This window comes from Ranitomeya imitator, chromosome 4 (assembly GCF_032444005.1).
Source record: "Ranitomeya imitator isolate aRanImi1 chromosome 4, aRanImi1.pri, whole genome shotgun sequence".
Classification (NCBI taxonomy): Eukaryota; Metazoa; Chordata; class Amphibia; order Anura; family Dendrobatidae; genus Ranitomeya; species Ranitomeya imitator.
In genome coordinates this window covers 347,444,327-347,456,917 of record NC_091285.1, presented here as the reverse complement: position 1 = coordinate 347,456,917, position 12,591 = coordinate 347,444,327, and the positions used below count along the sequence as shown (strand labels likewise).

The following is a 12,591-nucleotide window of genomic DNA, read 5'->3' as shown; positions in this document are numbered from 1 at the left end:
CTCGTGTGCTAACCGGGTGTCTTGAGCGTACTCGACTAATATGTGCGAGTTAGTCAACCCTGCATGTGTTGTGGCTGTCGATCAGCCGTGAGCCACGCCACCGCGGGGACTCCAGCATGTTTTTCAAGCCAGCTGAAGACATTCGGTTAGCACTAGTGATGAGCGAGTGTGCTCATTACTCGAGTTTTCCCTAGCATGCTCGGGTGATCTCCGAATATTTGGGCGTGCTCGTAAATTAGTTTAAGTAAATAAGGCAGCACACTGCAGCGCTAGAACATACAAACTTGAAAAACGAAATTTGAACTGCATTACTGCACTAGAAATATGAAAAATGAGAGCTTTTAGCGCATAAAAATGGCCAATTTTATGTGTACCTCGTAGCCCCGTTACGGCATCTCTCTTATACCAGGTCCTAAACTTGCCTTACCTCGCTGAGAATAAACGTCTCCATCTGAATGGGTACAGTCATGGCCAAAAATTTTGAGAATGAGACAAATATAAATTTTTCCAAAGTCTACTGCTTCATTTTTTTCTAATGGCAATTTGCATATACTCCTAAATGTCAGAGTGATCAGCTTAACAGCAATTACTGTACTTGCAAAGTCAATATTTGCCCAGAAAATGAACTTTAACCCCCAAAACACATTTCAACATCATTGCAGTCCTGCCTTAAAAGGAGCAGCTAACATCGTTTTAGTGATTGATCCATTAACACAGGTGTGGGTGTTGATGAGGACAGGGCTGGCGATCAATCAGTCATGATTAAGTAAGAATGACATCACTGGACACTTTAAAAGGAGGCTGGTGCTTGGTATCATTGTTTCTCTTCAGTTAACCATGGTTATCTCTAAAGAAACACGTGCAGCCATCATTGCACTGCACAAAAATGGCCTAACAGGGAAGAGTATCGCAGCTACAAAGATTGCACCTCAGTCAACAATCTATCGCATCATCAAGAACTTCAAGGAGAGAGCTTCCATTGTTGTCAAAAAGGCTCCAGGGCGCCTAAGAAAGACCAGCAAGCGCCAGGACCGTATCTTAAAACTGTTTCAGCTGCGGGATCGGACTACCAGCAGTGCCGAGCTTGCTCAGGAATGGCAGCAGGCTGGTGTGAGTGCTTCTGCACGCACTGTGAGGCGGAGACTCTTTGAGCAAGGCCTGGTTTCAAGGAGGGCAGCAAAGAAGCCACTTCTCTCCAGAAAAAACATCAGGGACCGACTGATATTCTGCAAAAGGTACAGGGAGTGGACTGCTGAGGACTGGGGCAAAGTCATTTTCTCTGATGAATCCCCTTTTCGATTGTTTGGGGCATCTGGAAAACAGCTTATTCGGGGAAGAAGAGGTGAGCGCTACCACCAGTCTTGTCTCATGCCAACTGTAAAGCATCCTGAAACCATTCATGTGTGGGGTTGCTTCTCAGCCAAGGGAATCGGCTCACTCACAGTCTTGCCTAAAAACACAGCCATAAATAAAGAATGGTACCAGAATGTCCTCCAAGAGCAACTTCTCCCAACCATCCAAGAGCAGTTTGGCGCCCAACAATGCCTTTTCCAGCATGATGGAGCACCTTGCCATAAAGCAAAGGTGATAACTAAATGGCTCATGGAACAAAACATAGAGATTTTGGGTCCATGGCCTGGAAACTCCCCAGATCTTAATCCCATTGAGAACTTGTGGTCAATCATCAAGAGACGGGTGGAGAAACAAAAACCAACAAATTCTGGCAAAATGCAAGCATTGATTATGCAAGAATGGACTGCTATCAGTCAGGATTTGGTCCAGAAGTTCATTGAGAGCATGCCAGGGAGAATTGCAGAGGTCTTGAAGAAGAAGGGTCAACACTGCAAATATTGACTTGCTGCATTAACTCATTCTAACTGTCAATATAACCTATTGGTACTCATAATATGATTGCAATTATATTTCTGTATGTGATATAAACATCAGACAAACACTAATAAAAACCAGAGGGCAGCAGATCATGTGAAAATATAATTTTGGTGTCATTCTCAAAAATTTTGGCCATGACTGTACATGTGAAAACCTCTTACTAGACTAAAATTCTCTCTCTCTGTGGAGGGGTATTGGACCTGCTGTAATTAAAACACCTGAAGCTAGGAGGCGGAGTGCACGATCAGAAGGCTAAAGAATACATTTCAAAAACCTGACCGGCACATCCAAACATAGACTCAGTGTGAACAGGTGCTGAACCTAGAGTCGCCAACTCGTATATAGTTAAGTAAATAAGGCAGCACACTGCAGCGCTAGAACATACAAACTTGAAAAACGAAATTTGAACTGCATTACTGCACTAGAAATATGAAAAATGAGATGCCGTAACGGGGCTACCAGGTACACATAAAATTGGCCATTTTTATACGCTAAAAGCTCTCATTTTTCAGATTTCTAGTGCAGTAATGCAGTTCAAATTTCGTTTTTCAAGTTTGTATGTTCTAGCGCTGCAGTGTGCTGCCTTATTTACTTAACTATATACGAGTTGGCGACTCTAGGTTCAGCACCTGTTCACACTGAGTCTATGTTTGGATGTGCCGGTCAGGTTTTTGAAACGTAAATTAGTTTGTGTCGCTGCAGCTGCATGATTTGTGGATGCTAGACAGCCTGAATACATGTGGGGATTTTCTAACAAACAGGCAATCCCTTCATGTGTTCAGGCTGTCAAGCAGCCGCAAATCATGTAGCTGTAGCGACACAAACTAAATTTACGAGCACACCCAAGATACTCGGTGAACACCCGAGCATGCTCGAAGAAACTCTAGTAACGAGCACACTCGCTCATCACTAGTTAGCGCACAAGCATGCTCAGATATCCTTGTCTAAGCATGTTCGCTCTTCAGTATTATTAATTATCAGTATTTTGGATCTGACACTCTTCTGTTTGGTTGCTTTTTACCATCCATGTTTCATCAGTGATTTTCACTGATGAAAAATGTAACTGCAAAGCTTCTCCCATCCAGAAGCACACCGGTTGCACACAGATACCATCTGTGTATGGGATATTTGATGTGTGATTCAGATCAACAATGGAAATATCTCTGGTTCTCTGTCTACCGTTTGACTTGCAAGAACATATGGACATGTGAGCGGCCTCATAGATTAGGATATCAATTATTCACATGTAATGTAAACCACTAAATCAAAATTTTATATAAGCAAAATTTTGTCAAATCCGGATGACCAGGACAGGTACGAGAAAGGTCAAAGGTGTACATGTGTAAATTTATAAAATGTAACTTTTAGTTCTGATCATTAAAAATAGTTTTACAATTCATTCGCTATTCCTGACGATGAGTGTCACAATGTTTGGGGAAAGGAGAGATAACAATCTGGTTAAACGTGGGTCCTTATTATATTTTTAGTATGAGTGACAGCGAGATAAGCGATAATGGGTTTGACTCTGTCCCCATGCAGTGTTATTGCTCAAGCACTGCCAAGCTTAATTAATTCTGACTGTATGTCACCTAATGATCATGCTGTGGAAAATAATTATATCATTATTATTGGCTGTCATAACTATATCATAGCACCTAGTTTCACTACACTGTATGTTGTCAATTTGTGTGACTGTAACAGTGTATTACACAATATTGGGCACAATGTATATATTATGCTGGTGGTGGTGGATAGCCATAGTGCATATTACTGGCGACATGCATTTAATTGTGGCTAACGTATGTGTTCTGGCTCGTAAAGTGTCTATTATTCTTCTTGTGCTGGATCAACATGGTGAGTGATGCCGGCCACATGTCTACTGGTGGCTACACTATGCATCCTGTCCATCTGCATGCACATCTTAGTAAATGGCAATATGTCGGCTTTTGGCAACTCCCTTCGTGTGCTGCTGACCGCACCGTGGCAAGTAGGTTTACTATCTATCCGTGAAGAATCTCTTCCTAATCAAATGGTCAGGACCAACGTCTCAACACGTGTTTCGCCAGATAACCCTGCTTCATCTAGGAGAATTTTTTTCCTTTTTCCTTGTAATTAATAGAGGCAACCTCCGGGAAAAGCAGGATCTCCATAAACTAGACTGAGCAATTGGTAATCTATTGGGGGCCCAAGCTGTGAAAGATTGCGATTTCTTCCTTTGCCAAACAACTATAATTGGGATAATTTTGGTCAAGAATAGTGATTTTTATTTATTTTTTTATTTATTTTTTAACATGAAAATTCTATTAATCAGAAATAAGTTACAAATGTGTGAGTATGTAAGATATATCTTTGATTTTTTTTTCTGTCTGTCCTTGTCTTGAATTTTTCCTCCTTTTTGCTAATATCCTGAATTATAGAAGATTATAAGCGTACATGTTCTATCCGAATAAAATATACGTGATTCACAGAGGTCTGAGTGAGGCACTAGGCTGCACATTGAGCATTCTCTGGTGCAATTGGTGTTGCATCTGTATCCTAACTTATCAATGGTGTTTTAACCTGTTTTGATACATTGAAAATACGGTTAGTATGGTATAAACAGACTCTATTGGCTATTAATAATGGCTTATATATTATTCGTTAATCCAAGGCTTATCTTTATATTGTCACTTTATATACTGGAATACGGTCACATTTGGCTTATACAGTCATTTAACATTTTGTCATTTTGTGTGATCGCAAATGATTTTTTAATATCTATCGCAATGTTGCAGTAATTGCCTAATTTAAATAATGTAAGAATGGCATGCGGGTTAATGACGGTTTCCTGCAATTAGCGTTAATGAGAGGCATGTGTAGTAGTGATGAGCGAACGTGCTCTGGTGTTATCAGAGTATCTTGGGAGTGCTCGGGTTTTATGTTTCGGGTCCCCGCGGCTGCATGATCGGCGGCTGTTAGACCGCCACGACACATGCAGAGATTGTCTAACAAACAGGCAATCTCCGCATGTATTGCAGCTGTCTAACAGCAGCGGAGACTCAAACATATTATCCAAGCACGCCAAAGATATTCGGATGATACCCCCCGCCCCCGGTATTTCTACTACCTACACCCCCACCTCCCAAACACTAACCAAATAATGGCTTCTCTGGCTTGCAGAGTTGCACAATATAGGCTTTTTATGGACCGCTACTGATTGCAAATATTTGGAGAAAGACTCCAATTCTTACGATGGAATGACAGTCGACATCAAACCACGGAGAGGCTTAGATGTCCATTGTCCAATTAATAAATGGAGACTTGTTATTTCTAAAGTCAATGATTTTTTTTTATAGCCCCTTTAAACTAAAGCTGATTAACACTGTAAACTTACGGTAAATAGCATCTTCCTGATTTTGTTACAACTGCATTGTACTGGTGTACAGACTCAGGGAGGCAAAATTATTAAAATGCTCATACTTCTAGACTTTATAGATGCTGTAAAGATATTAAGCAGCTTAAATAGGCCGTCTAGTCACTCCACATTAGTGGCCTGTAGTTGAGAGGTCATCAATATAAGATCAGTGCGTGATCGGCATCAACTGTTATTTGTCCCGACAGCAATTGTGTTCTCTTGAATATGAGCTGTTCTGCAGTACCTGGCAGCGGCTGCCACACTTTATAATATACCTGATCTTCGTAGCTTCATTTAAAGTGTTTACATTCTGCCACTAGCAGAGTTTGTAACATCTGATGGGTGGGGGAGGGGGTCTCCGATTGTCAGAGCCCCACTGATCACATATTGATGATCTTTATGGTGAATAGGTCATCAGTATGGCTTACCATACAACCCCTTTTGGTATTTAGCTGTGTCACTATGCTCACAGAACCTAGGTTTCTTGTTACTGCTTTTATCATAGGTTTGCCCAGGTAGCATTTTAGTTGTTCTTGCGCTCTTCAAAATTGTTGTTTTGTGCGTCAATCAACTATTCTTGTATTCATTCTTGTACAGTTCAAGGGAAGTCGGAACTCCAATCAAAATGTTCTCTAGTTTATCTGTAATTAGCATGTGATCAGGAAGCAACTCTGGTACCAAGAATGAAATGGTTTGTTCCTTGGCACTGTTTCGGCAGCCATATTAGCAAATACCATTTTAAAGGCATTCTTTTAGCAGGTTTTTGCTATGTAATCTGAGAGCAGCATTATATAGGTGCTGAGAATCTGATTCCAACAATGTATCATTTACTCGACTGTGTTTTGTTTCAATAATCTACTGAAAACCCAGATTTTTATCACTATAGGACTAGGAGTAGACTTGGGGTCTTGTGCCTCTTGGCAGCTTTCTGTGTGCACTGTATTTTGACACAGCTGCTATTTAGTGGTGTGGGTGGGATTATACAGGGCTCAGAATTGAGAGCGCTGCTGCATCTGCAGTAGAGAAAATTGATTTTATAACTGCTGCACCCAGTAAACTAAGTGATACATCATTAGAATCGAGATCTCCTCCCCTACATCAGGCTGTTCAAAGATGAGGGAGCAAAACTTGGTACCAGATTCCCTTTAAACAGGGTTTTTTTCCCCACTGTAATACTGTTCTTGGAGAGACTTTGCATATGGAGAGGAACAATCCCCTGGTTGATCATTTGATCCAACACTTGTCCCATAAACAACATTTTTCTCCCATCAGTCAGAACTAAAGTGATAATGGCAATACGAAAGTGTCCTGTATGAATGGAGTGGTTGTGTGACTAGAGCTCCATTCCCTGTCTATAAGAACAGAGCAGAGCGTACATACCCAATCACTTCTGTACACCCATAGAAGTGAATAGGTTGGTCCCTTAGCTATCGTAATCTTATCTTTTCTGTAATTTTGTGATCAATGTGGTTTGTGACGGCTCCATGAGAAATACGTCTGTCAATAGTTGCAGTCTAGTAACTATTTCACATAATACGGCTGTCAGTGGTGACAGTTTGGCAGCTAGTTCACATAAGACTGTTGTTTATTATTATTATTAATTATTATTAGTACATTTATTCCATGGGGCTTTACATGTGAGGAGGGGGGTGTACATAATAAAAAAGTACAATAATCGTGAACAAAACAAGTAACTGACTGGTACAGAAGGAGAGAGGACCCTGCCGGCGAGGGCTCACAATCCACAAGGGATGGGTGAGGATACAATAGGTGAAGACAGAGCTGGTCGTGCAGTGGTTTGGTCTATCGGTGGTTACTGCAGTTGTAGGCTTGTCGGAAGAGGTAGGTTTTCAGGTTGTTTTTGAAGGTTTCCACGGTAGGTGAGAGAGTTTTAGTAGACCTTTCTAGAGTAGGGCGAATTCAGTGGAAAAATCTTGCATGCGATTGTCGGAAGTGTAGATAAGAGGGCAGTAGAGTAGGAGATCTTGTGAGCATCGGAGGTTGCGTGCAGGTAAGTACTGAGAGACGTGGTCACAGATGTATGGAGGAGACACGTTGTGGATGGCGAAGTATGCCAAGGTTTGGGTTTTGTACTGGAGTCTCTGGGTAATGGGGAGCCAGTGAAGGGATTGACAGAGGGGAGAGACCGGGGAATAGCGGGGGGACAGGTGGATTAGTTTGGCAGCAGAGTTTATGATAGATTGGATGGGTACTAGAGTTAGAAGGGGGAGGCGACATAGCATGAGGTTGCAGTAGCTTTTTCATATATTACCTCTGTCAATGGTGGCAGTCCTGCAGCTATTTCACATAATATGGCTTTCAATGGGGGCAGCTAGTTCACATAACAGTGCTGTCAGTGGTGGTGTTTTTGGCAGCTTTTCACCCCCCATTGACGTGATTGTAGATTAATTTACGTTTAGGAGACAAGTGACTAATAGCTGGTCTCAGCCTTCACTATATTTGCTTAAAGTTGAACGAGAAGAAAAATTAACTACAGAGAAAATTCATCACAAGTGCTAGATGTAAACCTATCCTCCTATCATATGTACCTGATTTACCAATGTTTGCATGCCATATAAATACTGTATGAATGTCAAATACGAAAAACATGCAGATTTATTTTGTAGATGAGGCTTATGATTGCTACTGTAAAGCTATGTGCACACAGTGCGTTTTTGATGCGTTTTCGCCAAAAACGCTATGGAAACCTTGTGCAAGCTAATTCAATGACAATCCTTAAGTGTTGTGCACATGATCAGTAAATTTCCTTTGAGTATTTGCAGTGCGTTATTTTTTTGTGTGCAGCATGTCAATTCTTTGTGCGTTTCCCACTCATTGACTCAATGAGTCGGTCAAATCCGCAGCAAAACGCAGGTATAAAAATGTTTGCAGATTTGGTGAGTTTTTATTTGCGTCTTTTACGGGCTTCCCATGCTGTCATCTGTGTGACAGCGTGTGAAACACCGGCGTGGTGGTTCTGATCGACAGGAACGCTACCGCCGGTAAGACCGTCAGTCAGGGCACTGCGGGGTCATGCTGTCAGATGTCAGCGTGACCCCGCAGCTGTGACTGTGACCTGCTGTATAAAGCTTACCGCAGGTCAGTAGGTGTGACCTGATGAGACTACTGCTTCCATCAGCCTACGTCTGCGATCACAGTGATAACAGGAGCCACTGATGGGAGAAGTAGTCTCTCGTCAGCTGGCGCCTGTGCTCACACTAAAAAACAAAAGCAAAAAAACAGACAAAAAAAACCTGTGAAATAATTACATACGTATTTAAATAAAAAAATATATACTCGCCTAACTCCTAATCCCCAATGCCCATGTCTCCTAGAAATAATCAAAAATAATAAACCACCATATACTTACCTGTCTGCAGAGTTTTTGCTGTCAAGAGATGCAGAAACCTTGCAAAGATTTCTGCAAGCAAATACTCAACGTGCGCACATAGCTTTAAGGTTACAGCACCTTACAGTCTTATGTATGTGTTCCACCCTGACACCAAGGCCGGGGCTTCTAATGTTAAAGCATATGCATTGTGGTGTGATTTGCAGCTATTGTTCCCTCTTGTAAAAGTGCCGTGTATTCAGTAGAATAGCGCAGATGGCGCAATGCATGTAACACCTTACCTGCAGGATTTTACTGGATCTTTCTCTTTTAACAAAATACCCCCCCCCCCAAGTCGTTCTTCATGCAGTATGCAGGCGTATCTCAACTAATCCTCGAGTTCAAGGACTCTGAATATAGCAGCTGAGATATCCGCTTTCTGGCACTGTATGACTTTGGAGGGACACTAACTACTGCTCCTGTCTTCTCTTTATTCTTAGGTTTGGGGTGATTGGACACTTTAAATTAAGCTTTCTGCAAGACTGGGTTTATGAAAACATGTCTTGGCTTATCTAGCAGTGGCACTAAAATGCTATGCTTGGCGATGCAGAATATACCTGCTTTACAAATCCATTCACAGGCTACAGACTGCCACAAGTGGCGCTTGTGCTCTGCGGAGGGTTGTACTGGCTAGCTGTAAAGAGAGGTGCTAATAAGTGTGTTATACACAGGAGTTGCTGCTACTTTTGTTCTCTAATGTACAATATACAGTTACTCCAAAGTACATCGTTGTTCCTTTTTTAGTGTCCTTGCTTTTATAACCTCTTCTAGATCTGTTTTTAATTTTAAGCATCTGTTTCTGTGTTTGTTTTCTGACAGAGGAAGAGCTCAGGAAACTTCGGGAAGAGACCAATGTTGAAACATTAAAACAGGACCTTGAAAAGGAAAGGCAAAAAAGGCTAGAATTGGAACAGAAAATGACCGAACTGGCGAAAGCAAGGTAACCTCAGCTCCTGTGTTAAATAATCATTCAAGAAGTTCTCCACCAGAATATATTTATTGAAAACAGGTCTGATTTAATAGTCAGTGCCGTGAGGTGTTTGGTAAAAGGCTATGATTTATGTTCTTTGCCAACGTAGTATAAGATTACATGTCAGATTTGTTAAAAAGTTTTAAAATCTGATCCATCATTTGGAATGGGTTTGGCCAATGTTCAAAGGAAACCGGTCACCATGAAAATGCAGTCCAATCTACAGGTACCATGTTATACAGCAGGGGGGAAGCTGAGAAGATGTCTTGTGACAAAGGATTCAGTTTAACTTGAGATTTATTCATTTAACCCTCTGCTCTTTCTGGAATTTTCAGTCCAGTGGGTGGTCTTATCAGTGACTGACAGCTGTCTCCTCTGTATGTTCACTCATACAATGCTGACAGTCACTGATAGGACCACCCATTGGACCAAAAATCCCAGAAAGAGTAGCTGTTTAAATGAATCAAACACAGGTTATGCTGAATCCTTTTCACAAAACTATATATCTGCTCCGCTGCTCTATAACATGGTGCCTGCAGATTGGCCTGCATTTTCATGTCAGGTTACCTTTAATTTGTTGTCAGTTTAGAGGTTGTGCATTCAAATGGTATTAATGACCTGTCTACAGGATGTCACAAAGATTGTTGGGGGAAATTCAGCACCAATCGGACCCTCACTAATCAGAGATATCTCATGGAATGGTCATTGATATGTTGTGCCCAGACAACCTGTCACGGGGTTACCGCGTCAGTGTGGAGCCAGAAGACCACAGCCTCTGATTTCTCCTACTCCTGCGCTGAAAAGAAGCATTCACCTTCTTTTTAAATGGTGTTAATTTCTTTTAGCAGAAGGGGTTAATCGGCCTTGTTGGGAGCTCTGGAACTGTGAGCTCTCAGCTGAGCTCGGTTAGCCACTCCTATCCCCTTTAAAATCTGTGTCCTGACTACAACACATTGTCAGAGATTCCTTATGCTGCATGGCTTCGAGGAGAGTTGTTTGGTTATATGAGAACGAGTTTGGAAGAGTTATCTGTGACTGTTGCGGGGGATTGTAAGTGTAATAATTCCCTTCCCTTATCTTACTTTGTTTTTCCCATCCTCCACTCCCCGGTGCATTCCTCTGTTATATGTGAGTGAAAATATACGTGGTATTTTCAGCTGTCCTTGTTTGTGTTGCTTTGTTCGTCTTGTTGGTGTACTTAGGTGCACGATTGCTCCCCTCTTCCCTGGGTGGGGGAAGGGTACAGTTGGAGGGTGGATACACGAGATAAGGCAAGGTTGATGGCCCTGGCATCTTCACCTTCAAAAGTAACCTGGGAAATAGGGCGAGCCCTAGTGTTTAAGACAGGGTAGGAGCCCCTGGTCTTGGGTCACCCGACAGCTAAGTCATGACATTAGTTCTGACCAAAACCATTTTTGAACCATTATGAATCCTATTACAGCTCTGACGGGGCAACTACAGCAGCTCAGTCTGGAGGTGGCAGGTCTAAGCACTGCTGTTTTGCGGCCAGCTAATACATCTGATGTAGGAATCATGTCTCCCATGTTGTGACACAACCGCTTTAAGAATTACATCCCTTCATTGTTAATGTGCCCATCACAAGACAGATTAGGACACAGTATTTAGAACGACACTTTTACCTAATGCTTATATTTTGGGGAAATTTAGGTGGAGATCCTCTAGTTTTTAATGATCATAGAACATTTTCATTTAGCGTTTTCGCTTATTATGCTACGAAAGTATCCTTTTTTTTTTAAATTTTTTTTAAAGTACCCTCATATGCACTTGTTCATGATATGGATACTACATCATAGTTCATCAGTACAGTCTCTTTGCAGGTTACAGTATGTCTTTAATAAATTAGCATTTTGCCGCCTTAGTAGTGTGAGTAGAGTGGGCCGTTCGGAAAAGTGTTTTACTGTAGGACAGGGGTGTCAAACTGCATTCCTCGAGGGCTGCAAACAGGTCATGTTTTCAGGATTTCCTTGTACTGCACAGGTGATAATTTAATCACCTACACAAATAATGAGTTGGTGATTAAATTATCACCTGTGCAGTACAAGGAAATCATGACCTGTTTGCAGCCCTCTAGGAATGCAGTTTGACACCCCTGCTGTAGGATGTCGTGTGTGAACTTCGGTGTCTTATTTCTTATGCTTGGTCATGCCGCTGAGCTTGCAAGTTAAGCCTGTTTGCTATGACTCTTATTTCATAGCGCATTCTTCTCGTGTAACAGAGGCTTCCATCAGAAAGAACAGCTCAGCATTATTCATGGGCCCAATTCATGTGTTGAATATGCTTAGTGGCACAGATGTTGGCTTCATACTCAACGCAATAGCGATGTTTTTTCAGTAGTCGTACAGGGGAGATAACATAAAGAGGTTGTCCACTACTGCGACAACCCCTTCTTAATCCATATGTTCGCCCCCCTTAAAATAATAACACTCTCTCCACCTCCTGTGCCTTACAGTAATGTTGGCACGCGCTCTACTGATCCCTGTGGCCAGTCAGTCCAGGCTCTACTCTCTTCTCCTATGGATGTAATTGGGGAGAGCGCTCCCGCAGTTCACACTACATCTAGATGTCTTGAATTTGCCTGAAGCAGGGATCGTGTGATCTAGCATTCAGCGCTGGCTTCACTCTCTCCTATGGACAAATCGGACATCCGATGAAGAGAGCGCTGCGGCTGCTCTTACTTTCCCCAGATGTCTATTATGTCCAGAGTGGAGCCAGGGCTGATTGACCGCAGGGATCGCGTGTCACGGGTACGGACATCCCTGGAACAGCTCTGGCACCGGAGGGGAGTATACCTGGTGTTATATTACTGGGGGGAAACAAAGGGGTTCAGAAGCAGTTGTCCAAGTAGTAAACAACCCCTTTAAATGTTCTTAATACTGGATTAAGTAGGAGATATATAATGAAAGTAACACAGTGCTACTTATTGTCACC

The 12,591-nt window shown here is 42.1% G+C and overlaps 1 protein-coding gene across 3 annotated transcripts in view; it reads left to right on the top strand.

Annotated features, from left to right (window-relative positions):
• GRAMD4 (GRAM domain containing 4) overlaps positions 1–12,591 on the top strand; it is a 226,276-nt gene that overhangs the window by 100,833 nt on the left and 112,852 nt on the right. For all 3 annotated transcript variants that reach the window (XM_069764984.1, XM_069764983.1, XM_069764985.1), the window contains one exon: positions 9,492–9,612. In XM_069764984.1, the coding sequence (XP_069621085.1) occupies positions 9,492–9,612 (121 nt within the window). The remainder of the gene's footprint in view (positions 1–9,491; positions 9,613–12,591) is intronic.